Consider the following 25157-nt stretch of genomic DNA (forward strand, 5'->3'; position numbering starts at 1 on the left):
CTGGATACTTAGTATGGGAGGCAGAACAATGACAACACCCCCAACTCTCACCTCCCCATCCAATATGTCCACATTCTAATCCCTGGAACCTGTGAATACTTACCTCACACAGCCAAGGGATTTATATGGTTAAGGATCTTGAGATGAGGAGATTTTGTGGATTATCTGAATCCAATGTAATCACAAGAGTCCTTATCAGGAGAATAAGGAGACAGGAAAGTGAGAGAAAGAGATGCAATGATAGAATCAAGAGGGGAGAGAGAGGGAGAGGGAGAGGGAGAGGGAGAGAGGTTTGAAGATGTTATTCTATTGGCTTTGGAGATTAAGGAAGAAACACAAACCAAGGAATGGGCAGCCTCTAGAAGCTGGAAAAGGTAAGGAAACAGATTGTCCCCTCGAGTCTTTAGAAGAAACACAACCTTGCTGACATCTTGATTTTAGGACTTCTAGCATATAGAACTCAGGTGTACTAAATTTGTGTTGCTCAACGCTGCTACATTTATGGTGGTTTGTTACAGCAGCAATAAGAAACTGATAGACTCAGATTCTCCTACTTGGCAATGTCCACCCTGCTGGCTAGACCCATGACCCCAGACACATCAGAGAGCCTGTTGATGGGAGACAAGGCACCCAGCATTTGTGCAGGGTGAGAGTTAGGCTTCTCACAAACACTTCAGTGTTAAAATCTCCAGCTCACTGCTGCACACGTATACATGGTGATTCTGTGCCTTGAGCCCGAAGTACAGTCTCACTGTCATGGTCTGAGCTGACACACAGCCCTCCTAGGACGCTACTGAAGATGCAGGCTTCCTTTGAAGCTAGCTGTTCAGATCAGCTCCACGGGGGCCTCCAGCAAGATGAGAAAGAAGTCTCAGATTCTCATCATGATGCAGGTTTCATATCAAAACTGCACAAGAAACCAACTGGAACAGGAAATAATTAATCAGGACATTATAGTGCAGTTAAGTATAATTAATTCATACAAAAGAATGTGAGTGTGCAGTTTTCAAAGCCAGAGTGATTTTATTTCCCTGCAAATTTAGTTCAAGATAAACAAACATCAGAATAATCTTTTCAGGTTTTTCATGACTCATGGGCTATTTCCTTCTTTCTAGTTACCAGAAATATTATTATACACTTGTACACTAACACCTCTAAGTTGCTCATATCTGGAGAAAGACCTCCCTGTTCCCAGTAAATGGGAAATTAACTCTGTCGTATGTCACTTTCTACATGTGTGTGTGTGTGTGTGTGTGTGTGTGTGTGTGTTAGGAGGTAGCGCTGAATTACAGCCAAAAGGAAAATTGATTTCTAAATATCTTAAAATCTAAGCAGAATGTATAAAAAAATTATGTTGTAAAAACACCATCTGAGAAAGTGACTTAATCTCAAGAGTAAACTTATTGATACGGTGTAGGTTTCCCTTTCCTCTTATCTTTTCTTTTTTCTCCCTAGAGCTGGGAGCTCTTTATAAGGAATGAGGTGAAAAATGTAAGGCAATATGATTTGGCTGCAGCAGTATCATTATTGTTCTTCTCCCAGTTCTCCTGTCAGTGTTGGGACATTCGAAAAGCCAAAAAGACGAGTCCTGTAATCAGGGCTTTATGTAAAGGGGGAAGAATTCATCACGCTGGAGCGGTGAAGGGAATATTTTCTCCCCTTGTGGCTCCAGAGAGCACAGTGTGCCCTGTCGAGCTAGAAAAATAGAATTGGGTTCATGTGATGGACGATTATTGTTTAGAAGTGCAGATCCATCACAAAAAAACAGGAGAGGCAGGGATACCGGACAGACTGCAGGGGCTGGTGGGTTTCTCCCTCCCTGATAGATTGACTCCCCAGGCTAACCTGATCGCAAATTGCAACCAAAGAAAGGGCTGTCTGGTCACCTCAAGTGGAAATCGTGATGTCCTATTACATGACAAATATAAAGATGCTCCAATTTCTGATCTAATTCACAGTGTAATGAGATGCCAGTCCCTTAAGAGTCTTAATTCTTACATTTGGAATCAGTCTAGTTCCCAAGAGCTTTACGTTGATGCTCTTCAATCTCTGCCTTCACTGTCGGGTTCGGTTTTCAAGATGAAAGTTACGACTCACCAATGGGTTTCGAAATAAATTTAGTGGGTCACAACCAGCATTTTTTTTAAAGGAGTATAATAGAAAAGAAAATATCAGAATATATCACACCAAGCATGGATGATCATGTGTGAAACTTTGTCTTGAATGATGACGTGTGTGCATATCTCTATCACAGCATACAGGCTCATTTACACGCCTACATGTTCGTGTGTACTTGGTTATGATGGAACTTTATGAAATGCGAGCCAAAAATGTTTGAAAGCTTCTGCTGTATGTATGGGGCATTCTAATGCCTATCTCACCTACAGAGAAAGGCATAATGAAGATAGTCTATACCGAAAAGAGAAGTAGAGCCCAAAACTGAGCTCACAGAGGTGCACTAAAAGTAGCTCCTCTGGTCCTGCAGTGCCCTCAGACGCAGCTGAGGTCTCCAGGAGGTTTGTGCATACACTTGGCTCCTTCCCTGAACGCCTATGAGATCCCGTTGTCCCTCATTGCTATGTGTGTACACAGCATGAATAGATAAAGGGGACCTAACATGGCCAATTAACCGGGGGACATGTGTAGACGCTTACGACCAAAAGAAAAGTAGATTGCGTAGGCAGTGGGAAGGACCTGTCGCACAAGTGTCACAATCTGCTAAAAGTAATGGAAATGTGTAAGAAGTGCTGTGCTGGTGATGGCTTAAGACTGATTCTTGAGTGAGAGCTAGATGAAATCTCAAGCTGTATTTTTATGTGTACGTTGAAGTATTTTAGCTATACGCTTGAAACTGTATAAATAATGAATTTGCTATAGCCATTCCTACAGTCTTCATGCCCCCCAATTTTTTATTTTTTATTATTTTTTTTTTTTTACTGAAGAACAAGTTTTTAAAATGCTCTTTTGTTAAGGAAAGTTTGCTTGCCTGGGTACATGGCTCTTACATCACTGCAGATGACTGTAGTAAAGCCTGCTATTTTGGGGGCCAATCCAGGGGAACCATACTTCCTTGTAATCAAAGCTGAACAGGTATCATACCCAACACCTCAGATTCATGATTTTTTTAATGTATATTTTGGGGGTAGTTTTATTAAATGGAACAGTCATTTCAAAGGTGCTGGTTATGACCTAAGTAATCATCATCAATAGCTAATCACATCCAAAGACAGAGAACCAAGCACTGCATACCTCCTGATGGAAGTAAAAAATAACCCAAAATCTTCAGCTCTAAGTACCACTTGACAAGAAATATAGGAGAAAATCAATCATATTAAACAATGTTATCATGAGAAAGCCATCATCAGAAGCCAAACTCTGTCTGGTGGGAAACTCTACCAGACAAAGAGAATTGGTTCCTTCAACAACAACAATTCAACAAACAGGGGAACAGAGTATGGACTTTATTTGGATCTTGACGAAAGGGGGGTGAGGAAGAAAAAGGGGAGGGGGGAAGAGGGAGAGGGAGAGGGGGAGAGAGAGAGAGAGAGGGAGAGAGAGAGAGAGAGAGAGAGAGAGAGAGAGAGAGAGAGAGGGAGGGAGAGAGAGAGAGAGAGAGAGAGGCACTATTTATAGGATGATCAGGGAAATGTAAATACTAAATGGATATTGGATAATAAAGAATTATTGGTATTGATTTTAAGGACATTCGTTCATTTTTAGGGAAGTGTGACCCTGATATCATTACTACTTTTAAAATGGTAGTCTTCGTTTTTTATAGATGTGCACTGAAGCATTAACCAATGAAATGTCCAGGCATCTGGGATTGGCTTCAAAATTACCTGGGGCAGGGAGGGTGTAGGGGTAGAAACAGATAGACTACAAGTTGAAAATACTGAGACTGGGTAATGGGGGTTCATTATAATACATGCTATATTTTGGTATGTGTTTGAAGCTTTTCTTAATAAAATAATTCTATTTTGTTGAGGTACTTGTCCTTTTAACAAACATATTGAAATCGTATTAGTGTTCTCTGGCCAGACTTCTTTCCATTACTTCATATTTCCTCTTTCTAAGACGCCATTGATCTTTCAAACACAAAATCGTTTTAACTGCCCTTTTTGATGCTTCCTGACTTGAAGGTGAAAGCTCGCTTTGGGTGGGGGATAAGAAGAGGAATGACTGCCACGTTAAAATTATACTTTCATTTTAAGACACACCCTGACTTCAGGCTATCCAAACTGTAGATCTTGAATTCAAAGAAAAATGGTAATTCTTATTTTCTTTTGTGTCTGTAGTAAATATTTGGTTGTAAAACCTGAAGGTTTCCTAAGAGAAAATATTGTGTCCAGGGTAACAACTGTAGTTTTTGTACTTTATGTACTTTTTTTTTCTTTCTTTTTTTTTCCAGTGTATCGGAATCTAGTCATCAAGTTATCAAGTTGAAATAGGTTATTACGGTCTTATCACCAGCAAACCTGTCTCAGCCATCTGGAAGAAGACACTGACACGAGAAGGAATTATGGGTACACTCTTCAGAAACTGTTTGCAGCTGGTTTAAAATGCTTCCAAGGATTGAAGGTGAATTCAATAGTCTGAGACCCAGAGAGGTTTCTTTAGCACAGCCTTCCCAGGCACAGCTGCGGAGAACAGAGCTGGGACTTTGAGCCAAAGGAGCTGGATTGAAACCTGACTGTATCAGTTACAAACTGGGCGAGCTTACATGTGTTTCTTACCTGCCCTGAGCCTCACGCTTCATGGATAATAATCTCTGGAGAAACCTACTGTTGAGTGTTCTGAGTTTAATTAAAATAACAACATACTTAAAAGCCCCTAACGCTGTGTTAGGACATAGTAGAAACTATGTTTAATGCTAAGTTTATCTTACCATTTTTTTATTTTTTTCTTCTTTTTTCTGGAATCCAAGTCAGCTTCCATTGACACATACTCTGGGTGGCAGTTTGTGGCCCAACCATCTGACTGGTACCTGCATTTAACCAGTGTTTCTACAAAGTGATCGTTTGCCAAAGAATTGAGTTTGGGTGATATCTTAGCTCAGGTTGCTATAACAAAATACCATAGATGGGATGGCTTAAACAACAAACATTTATTTCTCACGGTTTTGAAGGCTGGGAAGCCCAAGATCAAAGTGCTTACAGATTTGGTGTCTGATAGGAGTCCGCTTCCTGGTTTGCAGATGGCTGCTGCCTTTCTCTTTTAAAAGGCCATTAATCCCAGGAGTGCCCTCCCTACTCTCATTACCTAATCTAACCCTAGTCACTTCCTAAAAGTCTCCAAACACCATCATATTGGAATTAGGGTTTAAATATGTGAATTGGGGGGACGCATTCAATTCATAACAGGTGAATTGGCTGTTTTCACACTGACTTAGGATTTCAGACAAAGAAGCCTCAGAGCATTCTCAGGATTTTCTCCAGATCTGACTTACACTCAGTAAATAAGTTTTCCTGTGGATGATGTGGCTTTAGCCAGAGATGCTAAGGAAACTGTGTTTGTCTAGGTACCTACCACATAGTAGGTGCTTCTCAAATAGGGACTGAGTGAGTGTGACTGGAAAGAGGTCTCCCAGAGTCCGCTTCTGGGGCTGTACTTTCGCCCCACCAACGCCAATGCTGTAGGGCTGCTCTCTTTCTAGGATGTGTCTATGCCCTCCACACATCATGTGTTTACTGATCTTGCTTCTCCGAATCCTGGCAGAGTGGTCTCAATTCCATTTCAGAGCTGGGATGAGTGTTTACACCCTTCCCCATGTCTGCCCTGTTGGAAACCAGCAGCACTGGGCAGCCCTGGGTAGAGAACAGGGAGAGCTTCTGGCCCATCCTTGTCCACGCCTGGTCAGTGGCTCTGCCGAGGACTCTAGGGCCCGGCCCTTCGTGACCCGCCTCGGTTGGCAGTGGCTAGCAGCGGCCATCCCACAGGCAGCAGGCCCACAGCATGAGGACGCCAGCTGGCTCCTCTCCCTGCACCAACCCATCTGTTAGCTGAGGGTGATGCTGGGAGAGGCTGGGAGGAGCTGGCCCGCTTACAACCTGAGGGCTAGTGTGTACACATATTGCATATGGGCTGGGAGAAGAGGGAAGGGGGTTGGGGAAGAAGGACACCTTGCTTTCTTTCCCCAGGGAAAGGAGCAAGAAGAGGTTCCCCTCCCAACCCCCTTACTACATCAGCTGAGACTGAAATTCCACCTTTTGGGCACGTTACTTACCTGTCTAAGCCTGAATTTCTTCATCTGCATGAAAGACAGAGACATCATAATAGAAATTCATGTTATTAATACTCCAAGCAAACAAGCCAAATTTCTACCTGTCTGAAGACTGCTGGATGAGGTTTGTTAAGTTTGCTGCAAGTGAGGATGCAAGCAAGGGCTAAAGACAACAGAACTCCTGCCAAGATGAGGTGCCAAGGCAATCCCACCATGACCTTGGATAGCTCTGGAGGAGGGATGGCTGGATGAAAGCTGCAGACAATCTGCAGATTTTCAGCCTCCAAGTTTTCCAGGAAGAGGACATGAAATAAAATGCCTTTGAGAGCCAGACAGGTCACGTGAGTGAGTGGAGCACGCCAGGACTTTGCACAGTAAACATTAGCCTTGTTCCTCACTTCCACAGAGATGCTTCCGCTACTTGTTGGTACAGCAAACAGTCTGCTCGGTGCATGATTTGTTTTCTCACGTTTTGTGGATTCATGAGCACAAAGAATTTATTTCTTTACTACCTCCAAAATATGAAAATATAGGCTCAAGTAGCAACTGCGGAAGGAGTTATGGAGACCTGGGGAGCGCGTGCTCCACCCAAAGAGGGCAGACGCTGTGCAACCCCAGCTAACCACTGGGGGGTGGGAGGTGGGCCCAGAGTGGCCAGATCTTCTACTTGTTTTTTTTTTTTGTTTGTTTGTTTTTTTACTTAACAGAAGCTTATGATGGGGACAAGGGAAGTATCATTTATTAAACTCCTAGTTATCTTCCACTAGACACTTTTATATCCCTTATTTCATGTAGACCTCAAAACATTTCTGGAAGGAGTGGTTACTATTTTTTATTTCTTCTTATATAACAAATGAGGGGATAAAGGCTCAGAAAAAGTAAGCCACTTATTAAATATATACACCTGGAGGGACTGTATCTGTCAGATGCTGGCTATGTTCTTAAGCCCTTGTATATTGCCTAGCATAGAACAAGTGCTCAGTAAGTGGTTGCTGATAATGTTATTTCCCAGGGTGAGAGAGCCAGTGAGTGATGAGACCTTCATTGAAAGATGAAAAAAAACAGAGTGATGAGACCTTGTGGAATGAAGAAGAAAGAGGCTTGCATAATTAATGGTGAACTAAGAAATGACTGATTTATACTGGGGGTGCCAAAAAATGTATACCCATGATTTGCATTCATCTTTTGCTATCTGTATATATTCAGTATTACAACTTTAATACAGTTTTTTCCTTTCTTAAGATGTGTATTCATTTTTTTTTGGCACCCTCTGTATGTCACATCTTTCTTCCAAACATGTTGAGTATTTGACAGTTACCTCACTTGTCTTTTCACCAATCCTAGCAGAATTCCAGGCAAGTGAGGGGACATAGGTCAAGGAATGATTTAGTGAGGGACACACATACAACTCAGGGACAGTGCACTGTAATCTGCTTCCTATCTTCTTCCTGCACCACTGGAGTCTTCAGAGCACTCTCTCTGCAGGCACCTCTAGGGAGATCACCTTCTGCCTGCTACCCCACCCTCATCACTTACGAGTAGATGATCATTAAACTCAGCAAGTAGGATTAACTCAAATTTCACCTCCAGCTCTCAGTAGATGGAGAGTAAACAATTTAGAAAATTGACCGTGGTGAGGTATTTAGACAAAGCAGATGGGGACAACCCCCCAAAACTGTCTTCTACTCAAAATCTGAATTTTAATGTTAAACTTTAATGTGATGCCTAGAACATTGCAGGGAATTGAGCCTAAAAGAAGCAAAACCTCAATTAAATGCTTTGCTGAGCATTTCTGCATTGCTTTCATTATCAGAGAAAAACATACCAATAATTTTAGCTATAGCCATTGATATAAGCTTTGTTTATACTCTCTTTTCATCAAAGTCACAGAATGAAAGTTATAGCGGAAGTGGCTTTTTATAGTCATAATACTTCTAGATTTCTGTATCCAAACTGGAAATCTGTAGGCCTGTAAACTAGAAGCCATGGGAAGGTCACATGAGACTCGTAAAGACACCCTTGCCTCTACCTGTCTTAGAAAGCTTTTCTGAGACACAGACGTGTTGATTAAATGCAGATGACAAGATGTCCTGAGTTGATTTTTCTCATTTAATATTAGACTTTCTTGATTTAAGCAGCTCAGTAAGAAGCGAGACATAATTGGGTCTTGCTTTTAACTAAACATATTGATATATATTTATTTATTTACTAATTCCACTGAGAAATTGCTGAATTTTCATCAATGCTGTTGTTTTTTTTTTTTTCTTTTTCTTTCCAGAGAACAACACTCTTGTCAATACTGCTTGGATGCAGTTAATTGTGCTGTGTTTGTCTTCCGGGTTCCACAGTTAATTCCAGTGTAGAGCCAATTTATTTATAGTTCTCACTGCTCATAACATCCTTCCCACTGAAAATTCACTGACAATACCACGACTCACAGTGTACTTTTATTTTGGGTGGAAGGAAGAGAGGGATTGGTTTGGTGGGAGTAATGAGAGGGAGGTGTCCGTAAAATACTCAGCATTTGGTAGCATGTCCTAATGAAGCACCCACTTTTTCATATAATTATGGTGCTGTGATTGGCTCTCTGTGCATTACTCTCTGTTCCCTCAGAAACAGATGACAGATGAAGACTCCCGTATAGTTATTGCATCTCTAAACACCCAACAAACATGAGCAGTGAAGCATCTTTTAATGGACTATGACATATCGATTTACCACACATCTCTGGCCAAGTTAGGAGTTAGGAGGTAAAACACTGGCATATTAGGAGAGTTCAGATTCCCTTTCTATGGACACTATATTATATTGTAGGCATTAAAAGCTTAATAGAAAACTATGCCTTCAAATGAATTTGGGGCCTTTAATAAAGCACTCTCCAAATCAAGCTGCTGCACTGGCACCAAGGACTTAGGCCAAACAGCCCCACTTGCCATTTAATTCCCCATGAACTGTGCATCGTTGAGTCCATATGAGTAGGCGGAGGATTAGTAAGTAGAAGCCACTACCGATTCACAGAATGTCTCTGGCTCCCTTTTTTTGCTTTCTACAGCCACCCAGGACTGATAGAGCAGCCACATCATTTTAGAGAAGGGAGAGGGCTGGTTACAGTATAACCTAAGCAAAGTCCCCCAGTTGAAGTATTTTTGTTTGTGAAATATAATATTTACCAGGCTTCAATATTTTCACTTCCATCTTCACTCCCATATTCTTGGATTTAGTTTCTGCTGGCTATCAGCCTAAAGACAGATCTAAGTTCTTTTTTTTTTTTTTTAAATTGGGGAATTGGGGGGGATGGGAACAGCACTGGGGAGTNCTGTCTTCTACTCAAAATCTGAATTTTAATGTTAAACTTTAATGTGATGCCTAGAACATTGCAGGGAATTGAGCCTAAAAGAAGCAAAACCTCAATTAAATGCTTTGCTGAGCATTTCTGCATTGCTTTCATTATCAGAGAAAAACATACCAATAATTTTAGCTATAGCCATTGATATAAGCTTTGTTTATACTCTCTTTTCATCAAAGTCACAGAATGAAAGTTATAGCGGAAGTGGCTTTTTATAGTCATAATACTTCTAGATTTCTGTATCCAAACTGGAAATCTGTAGGCCTGTAAACTAGAAGCCATGGGAAGGTCACATGAGACTCGTAAAGACACCCTTGCCTCTACCTGTCTTAGAAAGCTTTTCTGAGACACAGACGTGTTGATTAAATGCAGATGACAAGATGTCCTGAGTTGATTTTTCTCATTTAATATTAGACTTTCTTGATTTAAGCAGCTCAGTAAGAAGCGAGACATAATTGGGTCTTGCTTTTAACTAAACATATTGATATATATTTATTTATTTACTAATTCCACTGAGAAATTGCTGAATTTTCATCAATGCTGTTGATTTTTTTTTTTTCTTTTTCTTTCCAGAGAACAACACTCTTGTCAATACTGCTTGGATGCAGTTAATTGTGCTGTGTTTGTCTTCCGGGTTCCACAGTTAATTCCAGTGTAGAGCCAATTTATTTATAGTTCTCACTGCTCATAACATCCTTCCCACTGAAAATTCACTGACAATACCACGACTCACAGTGTACTTTTATTTTGGGTGGAAGGAAGAGAGGGATTGGTTTGGTGGGAGTAATGAGAGGGAGGTGTCCGTAAAATACTCAGCATTTGGTAGCATGTCCTAATGAAGCACCCACTTTTTCATATAATTATGGTGCTGTGATTGGCTCTCTGTGCATTACTCTCTGTTCCCTCAGAAACAGATGACAGATGAAGACTCCCGTATAGTTATTGCATCTCTAAACACCCAACAAACATGAGCAGTGAAGCATCTTTTAATGGACTATGACATATCGATTTACCACACATCTCTGGCCAAGTTAGGAGTTAGGAGGTAAAACACTGGCATATTAGGAGAGTTCAGATTCCCTTTCTATGGACACTATATTATATTGTAGGCATTAAAAGTTTAATAGAAAACTATGCCTTCAAATGAATTTGGGGCCTTTAATAAAGCACTCTCCAAATCAAGCTGCTGCACTGGCACCAAGGACTTAGGCCAAACAGCCCCACTTGCCATTTAATTCCCCATGAACTGTGCATCGTTGAGTCCATATGAGTAGGCGGAGGATTAGTAAGTAGAAGCCACTACCGATTCACAGAATGTCTCTGGCTCCCTTTTTTTGCTTTCTACAGCCACCCAGGACTGATAGAGCAGCCACATCATTTTAGAGAAGGGAGAGGGCTGGTTACAGTATAACCTAAGCAAAGTCCCCCAGTTGAAGTATTTTTGTTTGTGAAATATAATATTTACCAGGCTTCAATATTTTCACTTCCATCTTCACTCCCATATTCTTGGATTTAGTTTCTGCTGGCTATCAGCCTAAAGACAGATCTAAGTTCTTAATCGTATTCCAAATAGAGTGATTGGAGGGCCTGCCCTTAACTCATTTTAGAAATTTTGATAATCAGCCACTGACATGAATGAGTAAATGGATGAGCTGAGTAATGCTGGCAGGAGAAGTGGGGTTTCAAAGACCTGCTGTGTTCCGCAAGGATGAGGTCCTTCTCTTTCACCTTCCTTGTATTCCAAGGGTAAATAGGGTTATTTGATGCCATTCTCTAAAGTCCCTTCCTGTCCTTTCGTTTCTCTAAGGGAACCAGAGGGTGTCCTAAAAAGAACATTGCACTCAGAGTGAACATGTCTGCAGCGTAGCTGCACTCATCAGGACATCACTTTACACTGCCATTTTGTATTCGATTTGCTTCTGTGGCAATAACCCAGGACGGGGAAATACACGTTCCAGTACATGTATTGCGTATCTCTAGATGGCTCATGTTAATTATTTTCCTCCCCAGCCAATGTTTAATAAAAAGATGACATAGAGAGATAACTTATAGTTCCTGAGTGTTTACCTTGGGCCAGGCAGTGTGCTAAATGCTTCACAGGCAGTCTCTCATTTAATCTTCACATTTCATTTTCATTTCACAAGTGGAGACAGAGGCACAGTCAAGTGACTTGCACAGGGTCACACTGCTGGTGACGTGCAGGGTGTGGGTGCCCTGACCCCCCATGAGGCTTAGAGCCTCTTCTCTAAGCGCCTGCCGTCACAGCCAGCTCCAGGTTGGCCAGATGCTCAGAAGACATGATATCTAGAAGCAGAGGCAGTGCCTCTACTCCTTAGAAAAAGAAACTATTACCAGAGAGCACTGAAATCTCTGTGGCCTTCTTTCCAGGGTAAGAATAAATGTGCTGAGCTATCCTTTAGGGCACTAATGACTGGGCCGCTGAACATCACCACGGCTATTATTGTTTTCTGGGCTGACACTTGGCCGGTTCTTTCTCTTCGTTACTTTCAAGCTAATAATTAGATTTAAATCCCTGACAAGACTCTAACTGTCACCCCAGGGGTTTCTAGGTTGCTTTACTATTGCTTGCAAAGATTTTGTTTCTCAAAAGCCCTTTGAAACTACAAGTCAGCTATACTCAGCAACAGCTTTAAAAAAAATTCATTATCTTGTGGAGTCTTTTGAAGAACACACGCTGCTCTCTCTCTCTCCTCACGTTGAGAGATCAGCCCTTATTTTTATCTCCAATTTGAAGAATAAAAAAATACCCAGGAGGACTAGGGAAGGTAGATTCATAAAATGTTTTCATCAGCACCTGTGCTGCTGCCAGGTTCATTTGGACAGCATCCAGGCACTTGGAATGTGTCAACTCAGGAATTTTGTTTCATTTTTAGTTTTTATTTTTCTAAATGTGTTTTCCATGCATAGTGAAAATTATTGTGATGGTTTTGCGTCTCAAGGGAAAAATAATTCTTTATATGAATAAATTAATCTCTTGGCCTCCCAGCTGAGCGTGGCATTTAGAGGCGGGGTTTTGCAGAGTTCTTTACCAACCATTGTTCTAGTGTCCTTGGACCCCAAAGGCCGATTTGTGACCTCACCAAAGAAGGTGTAATCATAGAAAGCAGATTTCCTCTGTGTGAGACTACCTGACTCAAAAGGAGCGCTTTAAATCCTTTGAGGAACAAGACAGCATCACATAAATAAGGACCTGGCTCAGGTGGAGATGCTGGCCTCATTAACACCTGTTAAAGCAAATGAGTGGTCTCCCATGGGACCCAGTCACTCAGGAAAAATCTGTTCAGAGACCTTCCTACCACCTTATACTATGAATTCTTTGCAGAGTCCCAGTTTCTTCTGAGGAGCGAGGCCAAGGGCTTGTTGGTCTCTGTACTGTCTAGTCTATTTATGAAGAAAATAATTCTAACCAGAAGGCCCAGGGATGAGATTTGGTAACTGTTCCATTCAAACCCTTTAGCCAAATGTTTCCCAGGAGAGTGTATTTAATATTTTTTTTCCAGAGACATAAAAATAATACAAGAGTATTAAATTTTACTAAATGTGATGCTTTTGAGAAAACTGAATAAATTTTGTGTAATTTCAAACAATTTTTTCAGGCAATTAATAAATGCCTCACAATCTTATCAATCAACTTAAAGCATAAGGAAAGATTCCATAATTTTCTGACAATGTTTTTTGAATAGGAGAAAAATTGGTATTTGTTGATATTTTCAAATATATTCCTGCATAGGACTCAGACTAATATTTTCTGTTCGATTTAGTAATAGCTGTTACCAGAACAATCCCTGTTTATAGCTAGGCATATAGCTAAAGATATGAGACACGGGCTCTACTGAAACCAGGATAATCAAATTTTTAAAAATCCAAGATATATACCTAACCAGTTCAACTGTGAGAAGTGAATACTTGATAACATTGCAATAAAAAAAGGTTTCTTCGGGTAACCAAATTTATGTATCCTCTCACTTGCAAAAATGAGGCTTATGAACATTACATTCTAAAAATGTCTGCTTGATCTGAGGGTGGAAACTCCCTGGGGAGTAAGGAGCCTAGCCTGAAAATCTGCCGAGGAGGTGGGTGGGGTTGGAGGTGTGCCAGCATGGGGCGCTCACCCAACACAGTGGGGCAGCTAGTCTTACAAATGCTAGGGAGAGGTGCAGTAGTGAGGAAAGCAAAGGTTCCAGCACTTTCTAGTGGCCCTTAGCATGAGAGATATATTTCCTCACAGAATGCATTACGAATACGATGATTGGTTTGCATGCAAAAGTTCCCTTCACCCATAGTGCAGCTTAACTAGGGCATCCCCCAAATAAACAATGTTTTTAATAAAAATGATCAAAAGAGCTAAATTACTATTTATTTTTAAAACAAGTAGAGAGCTTCCATGGAAGATATACTCCATGTTTTAAACAGATACACTTCAACTTTCCAAACAATCCATTTGTTTAGGGAGTTGATCAGCTTACATGTTGTCAGTTTAATCTTGAGGAAGCTCGTAGGCAAGTCACAGAAAATTAGAAAGCAAAAAACAATAGTTGTCTTTTTTGGAAGGCAGGCCTGTGATCAAATATTACTATTTTAAGGAAGATCCCAGAGCCCAGCACCATGCCATGGTGTTGCAACATCTAAGAGAACAACAGCAGCAGCTTTGCACTTCTGAACACTGGCATGCTATCTGGCATCAAGACTGGCACCAGATTGCAGTGTACAGACGTACGAATCATCTCTCTCCAAATTGGGTTCCGTACAAAGCATTTCCTCTTGTCCAAATTGGGAAAAGATACCTGTTCTCCTACTGGCTATTATCAGAGCTGAGCTCCTATTATCAGAGCTCCTGCCTTCTAATCAAAATGGCCAAATAAATGAATGATTGCTAAGTAAGTTGAATTATGATCATTAAGTCCACTCTCACTCCTATGCAGTCTGTAGTGCTGTTTTCAACATTATCCTCAGTCCAATTATCTGTAAGTCAGGGTTAAATACTTCACTTCCCTTTGATCTGGTGGATGGGTGCTTGAGCATGAAGCTTATATATGCAAAACACTGGATGTAGCGTTCCGGCACAGTCTCAACTTCTTACATCGAATATTGTCAATTGTGCTTAAATCTGAGCTACTGGTGAAATCATGGAGTTACCATAATCCATTCTTTTCCAAAGCTGTCAAACTTAAGGCCTTGAACTGGAAAGGTGCCCCACAAAAATGAAATCCAGTTGCATTTGGAAGGCTCCACCTCTGTGGGAGTTCTAATCAGGTTGAGTAAGGTTCTGTGCTACACAGAACAGCTTTCAGTGCAGGAGGTAGGCCATTAAATGCTTTCTGAACCCCATTAGTTACTCCTGCTGAGAGTGAAAAAGTCCTCATAAATGCATAAAAATTAAATTGCCTATGACGTAAGGGGATGAGACAGTCCTTTGCTGCCAAATATTATTTTCCGTTCAAATGGTCCACAATCACACATACAACGCAGAATCAGAGTACATACCTGCAAGGAATGCAGCACTGGCTAGGAAGCCTGTGCCCAGAAATCTAATGACATCTCATCATCTGGTAACAATCCCCTAATTTTGCTTCAAGTTAACTTCTCCTCAGTCCCCCACTCCTACTCCAGACAGAGCCGCCTTTCTAGGCTAGCCATGGGGCCTCAGGCCGGCTCAGTCAGCATCAGAGATGCTCGGCCTCTGTGACTGGGTGAGGGAGGCACATGACCCAGCCAGAGCTCTGAGGTGCAGTCTGGGGTGAATGGCACTGCTGAGAAAGAGACACACTGTCTCTTTTCTCCCTTCTACTCTCCTTGACCTTGGGAGAAGGTCGTCTGGGACTACCGCCAGCCTTTTGTCATCACATGTAACCTGTGAAGGAAGGCAACAGGGAGGTGAGGAAGGCTGAAAACTGGGTCCTTATGACATGGTTTTGGGCCCAGAATCCAACCGTGTATCTGGAATTTCAGTTACAGTAGCTAATAAATCCCATTTTTCTTAGATTTAGGTTTTCTTTCACTTGGCAATCAAAATAACCCTAATTGATAACCTGAAAATGGAGAACTGTTTTAATCTACATTTCAGTCTTGGAAGAGGCTTATCTCATTCTACAGATGAGGAGGGACACTGAGACACAGGTAGGTGGCTTGCCTTACCTGCCGAGGTCCTGTGTTAGAAGTACAGCTAGGACTCAGCCCAGGCCTGCTGCTTGCTCACGTAATGTTTTCACTACACCGTGGGAAAAATGAACACATTGGACTTGTTTAAACTTTTAATTAAAACTTTGTTCCAATGAAGTTTACTTATTGGGCATTATACTTTAAAAATAATTTATAAATTAATATTTTAAGTCATCCTTTGCATTGTTACCTAGGATATGGAGTTGAAAATACATTTAATAAATGAAATTTCTCAGAAACGTGCTTGTGGTCTGCTGTAGCAGCAATAGAAATAGCCCAACAAAATAGCTTAAAAGGTTTTATTAAGTATATAGAATATTACAGGGTAATATTTACAAAGTTATGTTTTTTTTAAATAAAAAAAGTATCTTGGCAAAGACTGCAGATATTCAAAGCTTCAAACAGTGATAAATTGATTTAATACATATAAAAAAAAACTTTAACAGTAACAGCTGTAAAACAACTTTGGTCTTTAAATCACTGCAAAAAATGGCTACTGACAAATAGCACACCTTTAATTGCTACGGAAAAAAGACCCCAAGAGAGGATCTTGCACATAGCAACACTGGACTTTTCTTTACTTAAAATGGATAATGGATATTCATCCGGTGTGGGATCTAATTCTTGACAATGGCTTTTTGTAAATAATGCTCCATTTAATAAAAACAAAAATGTTTCCCTCTCTCACCAACTCTGGTAACAACACTTCTAAGATTCCACTGCGGCTGCCTTACAGAGAAGCTGATTGCAAATGTTTTTTTTTTGTTTGTTTGTTTTTAAAGGCTAAATTTGTGGGAAAGCTGGTTTTACATGATAAGTAAGAGCTGTCAAAAACCAAAGGCAGGAAAACCTCCTGTTCACTGCTCATCTCTTAAAAGTTACCTGGATTGTCCCTATCAGCCATGGAAAATGACTTAACAAAGGACTCCAGTGGGTGATGTCAGTTAGTGATTTTGAAAATCTGACACATGTAAAACTTTCTCAACATACTCTCCATCAAATACAATAAAAGAATAAAGGGTTTCCCAGCAATCATTTCGCCAGTTTCCAAGGACAGGTAAATAAAGGGGTATGTATTCCCACACATACACCACAGATGTCCGTTTTTTAATATTAATTTTAGTATAAGAGAAATCTAGAAGGTGATATAGAGCTTAATTCTTATTAATGAGATAGAGGAGCAAACTTATCACTTTTTGAGCTTTATTAACTCAAACTGCAATTTGGTCATTTACTGGATTGACTACAGCATCCTAAAAAGAGCAACGCTCCCAATTATGGGACAGCCTCATTATTTGAATTCTAACATTCTCAGAAATTTAAACAAAATGGACCTGGAGTTCCCAGGTGACAAATCATCATCTTTTAAGGTTTTCAGAGCCTGTGAAATTTGTCAAAAAACAAAAAACAACAAAACTCTCTAGCTTACCCTATTAAAAATAGTGGGATACCTACATACAGTCAACTCTCAATCATCAAACATATACTGAGTATCTAATGTATATAAAACACTGCAGGAAGAATAAAAAAACAGCTCTTGCGATGGAGAAATTTTAAAATCAAGTGAGAGAAGCAATACAAATAAACCAGTTGAGCTAAGCAGAGAGACATGAAGCACTGGGAAAGGTATGTAAAGATGAAAGGGACAGCTAGACAGATGGGGATAGGCTGCAAAGAGGAGCCAGTGGAGGAGGAAGGACTGGAGGATACTGTTTTGAAGGACAGAATAAATTTGATTTGGCCAAAAAAGTTGAAACAGTTGTTGCAAAAATGACAAATGGCGTCACACTGGGGACATAAAATAAAACTGAACAGAAGAGTCAATGGCAAAAATTGGAATGAGTCCAAAGCAGATTACGGTGGTGGTGGTGGTGGTGGGGGGGAACAGGTCCATGATGCCCAAAATATTGTTAGCAATTTTAATTAGGTGTGATAGAAAATTTAGAGCCATTACAAGTCTGATTGAAAAAGAATGAACTGGCCCAATGATGCCCAAGCAAGAGGGCTCCTGCTGCTGTGGTCCCTTTTTCAGGGAAGCTGACAACTAGTAAGAACAAGAGTTGATTTCCTCTGGCATTTCTCCTGCTACCTCTGTGCGTTGTCTAGGGCAGTGAATGCCTCAAAAAATAGGCAGCATTACAGAGAACTCAAAGGATGGATAAGTCCCAATGCTGGATCCCAAATAAAGGAGTTTACTGCATATTAAAAGGTACGTTAGTTTATAAAAAAGTTTACTATAAAGATTTTCATACCTGACTTTTTCTTAATACAGAATAGGAATTTGGATCTTTTTCAAGTCCATCTGCTGTTTTCCTCCTTTCAACAAAATTGATTTTTAAAGTAACAAATGATATTACTAAAATAGAAATATTTTCAGAAGGAAAAAGAGCAGCAGAAGCCACAAGATCTGTATAAAGGAATACAGCTCCCTCTACGTATGATAATATTTTGAACAGCAACACAATTAGGAAAACATTATTTTCATTTATTTGTTTTTTTCAAGAAGAGCTGTTTTCATAGTGTGTTCAGTTTTCAGAGAGGCATCAGCAGGTCATAAAGTTAGGGCTGCCATGGGCAAACCACTTGGTCCCAACATGAAATGTGACAATTTGGCATAAAAGAGGCACATGGGAACATTCAGTGGACTACGAAATGTCTATTAGTAATACAACTACAAATGTGAATGTCTTATTATTACACAAAGAGAAAGAATCTCTAGTATTTTTAGAGGGTACTGGTGAGCAGTCAAAAAACTTGGCAAATTACCTAGAAGTTTTTAAAGTTTTGCGAGATCAAATATTCGCATCAACTATAATCCCACCCAATAAAGATCTTTGTTTTTAAATGTTTTTGCTAAAAGCATGAATAGCATTTGCTCTCCTGTAGGTACCCCATGGTTGTCCATACAGAAGACGCATGTGCCTATCTGATACATGTGCACATACAAACACACACCCACAAAGGAGGAAAACGAGTGCTAATAGTCTAAAAGTACTCCAGGCGATCACAACTGTCAGAATGTTAATTTTCTTCTAATGGGGGTAGGAAATGTGGGGGTTTTGTTTTACTTTTCAATCTCAGAGTCAGGGGAATACGAGGCAGGACTACAGGAGGAAGATGATGAATGTTTATCATGCAACATAGATACAACAGTAATAAAACCACCCTTTCGAGGGCTGGTCTATTGGCCAGACGGTGACGCACGTTATGTTGCCATGCAGGAGACTCATAGTTCAAATCTCAATCTTGGTTTTTCATGCCCCAGGTCACAAAAGAAGTGAAGAAACACTGTAGATTGTGCCTTCAAATCCAAGGAAGGGAATGCATATGTTACAACCATCACTATTTTTGCTGAAAAGTGTGAACATAGTTCTCTGAGAACAAGTCTGGCTCCTTTCTGCAATGATGCTACTGTATCACTGGACCACGTTCAAAGAGGAGAAAAGGTGCTATATCTTGGTACAGCAGAAGCAAATAACAGGAGGACAAGACAGGGTTTAAAGAGTTGTGTGAATAAAAGAAAAACACATACATCAATTACCCTTACACTGCAAAGAATCTGTTACACTGTATGTTGAAGGAAGAATGTGTGAATGGCAACCCCAAGAATGAAGACCACGATCTCCATCAGTATTACATCACACGAAGGCAGCATACAAAATGTTCCCAACCAACTATATGTACTTAATTTGCTCTTCCCTTGACCCGGAATTGGCAGACACATTATTCAGTGAACACCGTGACTGCCAAAGTGGCTATGAACCTGAGTTTGCTAAGGTTCGATGGAAGCCACTGTTTTTCAAAGATATCTCTGGGTAGCCACCAAATTAGTGCCAGGTAATTCTCTTCTTCAACTGATTCTCTTCTGGTGACCTAGGATCAAGAGGTCCTAGGATCTGAAAGGCATCATTCTTGGAAGCTGCCAACTCTACTTTTTGCGCCTAATTGAATAAAAATCACAACAAAAAACTGGATCTCAATTGGGCACACAACACATATCATAATTATTTTATTAACTAAATTAAAAATGCTTTGAATAAAAACATAACTTCAACAACCATTTAAATGATTTACTTTCATAAGTGAAAACCAGTTACTTTTCTTGTTTTCTTCTCTTGAACAGTGAATCAAGGCCATGGTGCTTTAGAAAGTATATTCTTTTCACCTTACTTTCCCCAAATCAGAGTCCATCACTTCAGTTACTCTGCAAAATTGAAAAATGAACATGTAATCACTATTCAGTCTATTTTCTATGCATTAACAAGTTGATGTATTTTATTACAAAAATTTAGAATGATTTCAGGTACATAATATCTAAAAATAAAGGAAAAGTATTTGTAACGGTCGCAGGCATAAATCAGGCAAATTGTTAGCCTTTTTAGTTGAAGTAAAAGGCCAATGTCAAATGAAAATAAAGATCAACAAAGTCTGATCATTTCCATTTGCTGGATTAGTTGAGGAGAAGCCAAAAGATGCTGATTTTTCAAAGCAAAAGATATTGATCATAGACTAATATTCTATCACATTCACCTTAGATCTATTTCATTTAATGTATGTGAACCAACCCTGTGATTAGGTACAAGTAAAAGTGGAAATGGTACTATGGTCCCTAGGAGGGTATTCTGAACCTCATTCACTGACAAGACAGACGTACTATAAGCATCGTGCAGTTGTCAGTTGGAAAAGCCACCGGACAGACATTTGAAAGTAACAAATTCTGAACAGTTAAATGTTAGCAAAATTAAGGGAATTTCAAGTCATTATAGATTTTATGTGCTATGAACAAAGAAAAACTGCTGTATCTCCTGATATAGTGGTTGAAAAAAAGTCACATCTTAAGGGAAGCTAACAAAGGAAGAGCTACTCAAGGTTCTTATACTGGTTTTCTGACAGTGGAGAAAAGGAATTTAGTTTTTTCATACAACTACAGGAAAATGACACCACGTTAGGAAAAGGAAAGAACAAAGGAATTAAAAAAACAGAACATCAGAATAAAAACAAAGACAAACCATGCCACAATTCCCAGCACCAGTGTTTTTTTTAATGGCATTTAATTTATTCCTATTAACTACGATTTTTTTTTTTAGGAGGGCCATGGTTAGTATAACAAAACATGCATTTTTGTAACAAAGGCTGTGACACAACCTACAAAGTGGGATCATTCTGTAAACTTAATCCAGCAACACACAATCGGTGTGTTTTTAATCTTATGCAAAAATGAATTGTACTTGGGGCGACAGCCTCTTAAATTAAATGCTGTACTTTGCTATAGAGGTGAGCAGGTAAGTCACAGATTTGAAAACAGTAAAATGGAAAGTGAACTATTTATATGATCAAGGCATGACTGCAAATACCAAAGGTATGAAGAAATTCTTGATAAGATACAAACACATTAAAATGTAAACAGAACTGAAGTATCAATAGCATGTTAAGATAAAATCAAAATGAAATACAGTACTCAATATCTCTGGCTTATTTATCTTTAAGAACAATTGGAAGTCTTCACAGTATTTATGAAAAATTTTAAGATGTTAGCCCAGAGTCCCCAGAAAGAAGCAAAAGCTGGAGTGACTAAACATTTTCGCCACTCTCTTGTTAAATCCTCTGCTAAAAGGTTAGAACCAAGTTCCTGCTTAGAAAAGTAGAGCTATTAAGTCACCATGGGTTAAATGCAACAAAATCAGCAACACAGGACAAATGAAACTCTGTCAAGATGATCAAAATTTGTGCCAGATTATCTATGTGTCTTGTAAGAACTATTTTAAAGTTACAGTCACCAGACACCACATTTAAAAAGGTTTTTTAAAAAGCATTAATTTTGCTATGAGCAATATGACTGGAGAGTCGGATTACTGACACCTACAGCTTTTATATTACTAGTTTTGCAATTTTAACAGTAGATTTAAGTTTTATAAATCAAGAAATATAAACCTTTATGATTTGACAGTGTCCCTTTTATTAAAAAAAAACATTTTCAAGAAGCAATTTGATTTCTTTTCACTGGCCATATTTTAAACCAATCTATAATTGTAGGTGCATTTTTTATACTTACCATCATTCATCATTCCTTTTGATTCTTTAAATGCTAAGAATTAGTAACAAACCAAGTAAGCAGTTAGTAAGGTTCCACAATTAAAAACCATTTCTAAATATGCTATAATATCATGCCAACTACTCCCCAGCTATAAATCCAAATTAATTTTAAGGCATTTTATTCCAAATGCCTTTCCATGGATCATACACACAGCCCCCACAAGGAAACAAAGTCAGATGGGAACACAGCTCTAGATTTAGGGAGAAAGCAAGTGAGATGTTCTGGTCTCACTCCATGGTGACAGTCTCTATCTTTCTGAAATTTATAAATCAGAAATTAAAATGAATTGAAATTCTTCTCTACTGGGGGTGTGACACATTATCTTGGCCAATATGAAAAGGCAATGAAAGGTCCCCTCGCCCAGTATCACTTGGTTAGTGCAAGCAGCTACTTGGGAGACAGTGTATTTTTCTCAGAGATAAGAACACTACAAAAGCAATACTGTTAATTCTTGATAAATAATAATAATAAAAAAGAGGTCAAGGCAAGGGAAAAAAAACAAAACAAAAAATCACCTAGATTCTTCCCAAGGCATAGACAGAACATTCTAACTGCTTTTGGGGCCAGTTCAAATTATGATCTGGTAATTAAGAAAAATACACAAGTTTGTAATAACCACATACCATTAAGGGGTTCCTCTACAGCTTTCTGGAAAATATTTAAAATAGATGTATATAAAAATAGAATTTATTTCATGTTCTTTTCTACTAAATGTATGTACACTAAAAGTATATAGTAAACAGTGAGTCTTATAGTATAAAACCAAGGCGAAAAAGCAAAGCTTGCCAAGTTTCACTAATAGTTTAATAATAAATGTATTATTCTCTTACTATTTTTTTTCTATGCAGAATTTCCCATCCTACCCAGCCTCTCAGTTCAAGAAATCCTAACTTCTCAAAAAAATTGTTAAAGTGCAAACATAAATAGCAACATATAAATAATACAGTTATACAAGAGACGAGAGCAAAACAGAATCATTTTTAAGTCATGCAACTTGAACTCAGTAACAGGGAAAGAAAATGTATTAGGATTTAAGGGTCTTAACGGCTGGATTATCTCAAACAGAGACATATTAAAAACTGCTGTGTGTTTGTGACCAGTGTAGATATGGCACTGATCATTTTAGAATAAACACCTGTGGTAGATGCACCCCCACCCTCTTGCCCTTCAGTCATGTTTGTTGAGGCTCATCAGATTTAGGAGCATATGTAATCTCCATTCCTGGCACACCCAGGAGTCTCGCTTTTGGCATTCCAGATAGAGCTATCATTAAATCTTTCATAGGAAGATGACTACAATATAGTCTTTTCCAGATCTCATTTCCATAAAGTAGTTCTCGTGCCTGTCACCATGATGAATCTCTATTTATAAAGGGATTTTTTTTAAACACCCCCTATTTGTCCCTCTCAGTTTACCTCCTAAATTTATTCCTTTTCTTGGAGTTTTCTCAGATAGCTTACTAAGGTATTCAAGGTATAACTACGGCACAGCTTGGAGGAAGAAAAATGCTTATAAAATGGGGGAAGGAGGGAAATGAATCATCATTCAGAGTAGTTATTTTTAAGCAATATTTCATTTATTTTATAGATTATTTAATGAAATCAATTTAATATAAATCTCCCTCCCTCATTTTTAAGCCTGAAATGTCATTTTGCATATGCACATCAAATGAATCCAACTGGTGATGTATAATATATTAGAATCAGCTTTCCTTCAGTAGAGATAATGACGGTTATTCTTACATGTAAACTTTCAAGAAGTCAGCATATTCTTAAGAAATCATTTATTCTATCCCATTGCTATCCCTATGACCACAGGTTTTAAAATAAAACTGGATCTTTTTATGAAAAGGTCATGAAATAACTTCAACGTTCTCTTAATTTGACATTACACTAAACAGTGAAAGTGTTCAAGTATATCAATTACCATTCCTCAGTCTCTAAAACTATCATGTGATCAGACCAATTCATTTAAGAAAATTTAACTTACCCTAGGTGGTTGTATAGTCCTCTGATTGGCCGCTGATAAAATAAAAATATAAGAAAATGGATAAATGAAATTAAGGCAATATAATGTTAAATTTTAAAATACAATGATCAGGGCTAAAACTAGAGGTGCCTGAAATTCCACTGAAAGAGTTCCAGCTTTAATAGTCTATTAAAAAATATAGAATATTCTTGATTATATGAATTGATGGAATAAAAGGGTGCAAATGCGTTACCTAGATCAAGTAATAAAAATACATATTCTCTCATTTGTGCATCTTCCCCAAATCAGTCACTTGTTACACCTTGTGGTGGAAAAACGCTGTACCGTCCTCACCCCCACTGTAGACTCTACTCAACCCAGCCGCAAAGTGGAAAGTGGCAGTGACCAATCACTGCCTCCACTACATTGCCCACCCTTAGTTCCCTGCTCTTGTTCCTTGTGGCCTTGGCTTATTTCTTCTTCTTCTTCTATCTTTCCAGTTTTCAAAGCTCCAGATAGCTAACAAATGAAAGAAAATATTCAGGTCCCTCTGAGCTTAAAGAATTATTCTAGACAGCTAGTTTTAGCTACAATCAAGCCCTTCTCTGTGCATTCCTTCTTAGCTGACCCTTCACTGCCTCTGAATGGATTTGTTAATGAAGATGAAGGAAAATAGGGCATAAAAAAAGTGATTGAAGGAAAAAGAGCTGCTCTACTTGCATAGAGAAGAAGAGAGAGCTTCCTTACACAACCAAGTGAGGAGGACCCAGAGCAGGGCAGCTAAAACCAGTCCTTAATACAGAATCAGAGCCCTACAGATACAAAAGCATCAACTGGCAGCATCCTGTGAATGACTCCATAGGAGGGTGGTGCTACTGGTTAGAGTCGTCAATCCCAGTGTTCTCTGAATTGGATGACAGTGCTGGATTTGATTGAGGCAGGCCTCCAGAACTGCCCTAGCTTTCTATGCAAATAAGTATATTTACTACCACTCCTCCATGTCTACTCTATCAAGGTTCCGAAGCGGATGGGAAATGGGGGTGAGACTGGACCAAAGGGCAGCCACTCTCTCTCGGCTAGCCAGGACCTGATAAGGCTCTCTCAAACAGGGAAAATGGCAAGTGACTAGCCTGAAACGTTTCTCTCTCCTACTAAAATGTGAAGGGAGAGAAACAGAAAGAAGAGTAGAAAGCTGGTGATGGTAAAGGAAGGTGACAAGAAGAGAAAGTAAGTAAGGAGCTCAAAGCTTAAAGCTATAGGTAAGAAAAGCTATCAGTGAGAACATGTAAATAGGATGAAAAATAAGGACATAAAGGAGAGGATGAACTAGTTGGCTAGTAGGTAAAGGA

At 39.3% G+C, this 25157-nt stretch overlaps 1 protein-coding gene across 9 annotated transcripts in view; it reads right to left on the reverse strand.

Moving 5' to 3' along the window:
- Nucleotides 1-16031: 16031 nt before the first annotated feature.
- Nucleotides 16032-25157, reverse strand: part of CD47 (CD47 molecule) — a 55688-nt gene continuing 46562 nt past the window's right edge. For 2 of the 9 annotated variants that reach the window (XR_002124970.1, XR_002124971.1), the window contains 4 exons: nt 23830-23861; nt 22356-22420; nt 21799-21831; nt 16032-19950 (listed from right to left, as the gene is read on the reverse strand). Coding sequence is in view for 5 of the 9 variants with exons in the window: in XM_019651179.1 (XP_019506724.1) it covers nt 19946-19950; nt 21799-21831; nt 22464-22488; nt 23830-23861 (95 nt within the window). In the remaining 4 variants the exon portion in view is untranslated. Of the gene's footprint in view, nt 19951-21798; nt 21832-22355; nt 22421-22463; nt 22489-23829; nt 23862-25157 lie in introns of all 9 variants that reach the window. The other 7 variants (XM_019651179.1, XM_019651175.1, XR_002124972.1 and 4 more) reach the window with 4 other exon arrangements.

The sequence above is a fragment of the Hipposideros armiger genome, unplaced genomic scaffold (genome assembly GCF_001890085.2).
Source record: "Hipposideros armiger isolate ML-2016 unplaced genomic scaffold, ASM189008v1 scaffold_154, whole genome shotgun sequence".
Taxonomy (NCBI): domain Eukaryota; kingdom Metazoa; phylum Chordata; class Mammalia; order Chiroptera; family Hipposideridae; genus Hipposideros; species Hipposideros armiger.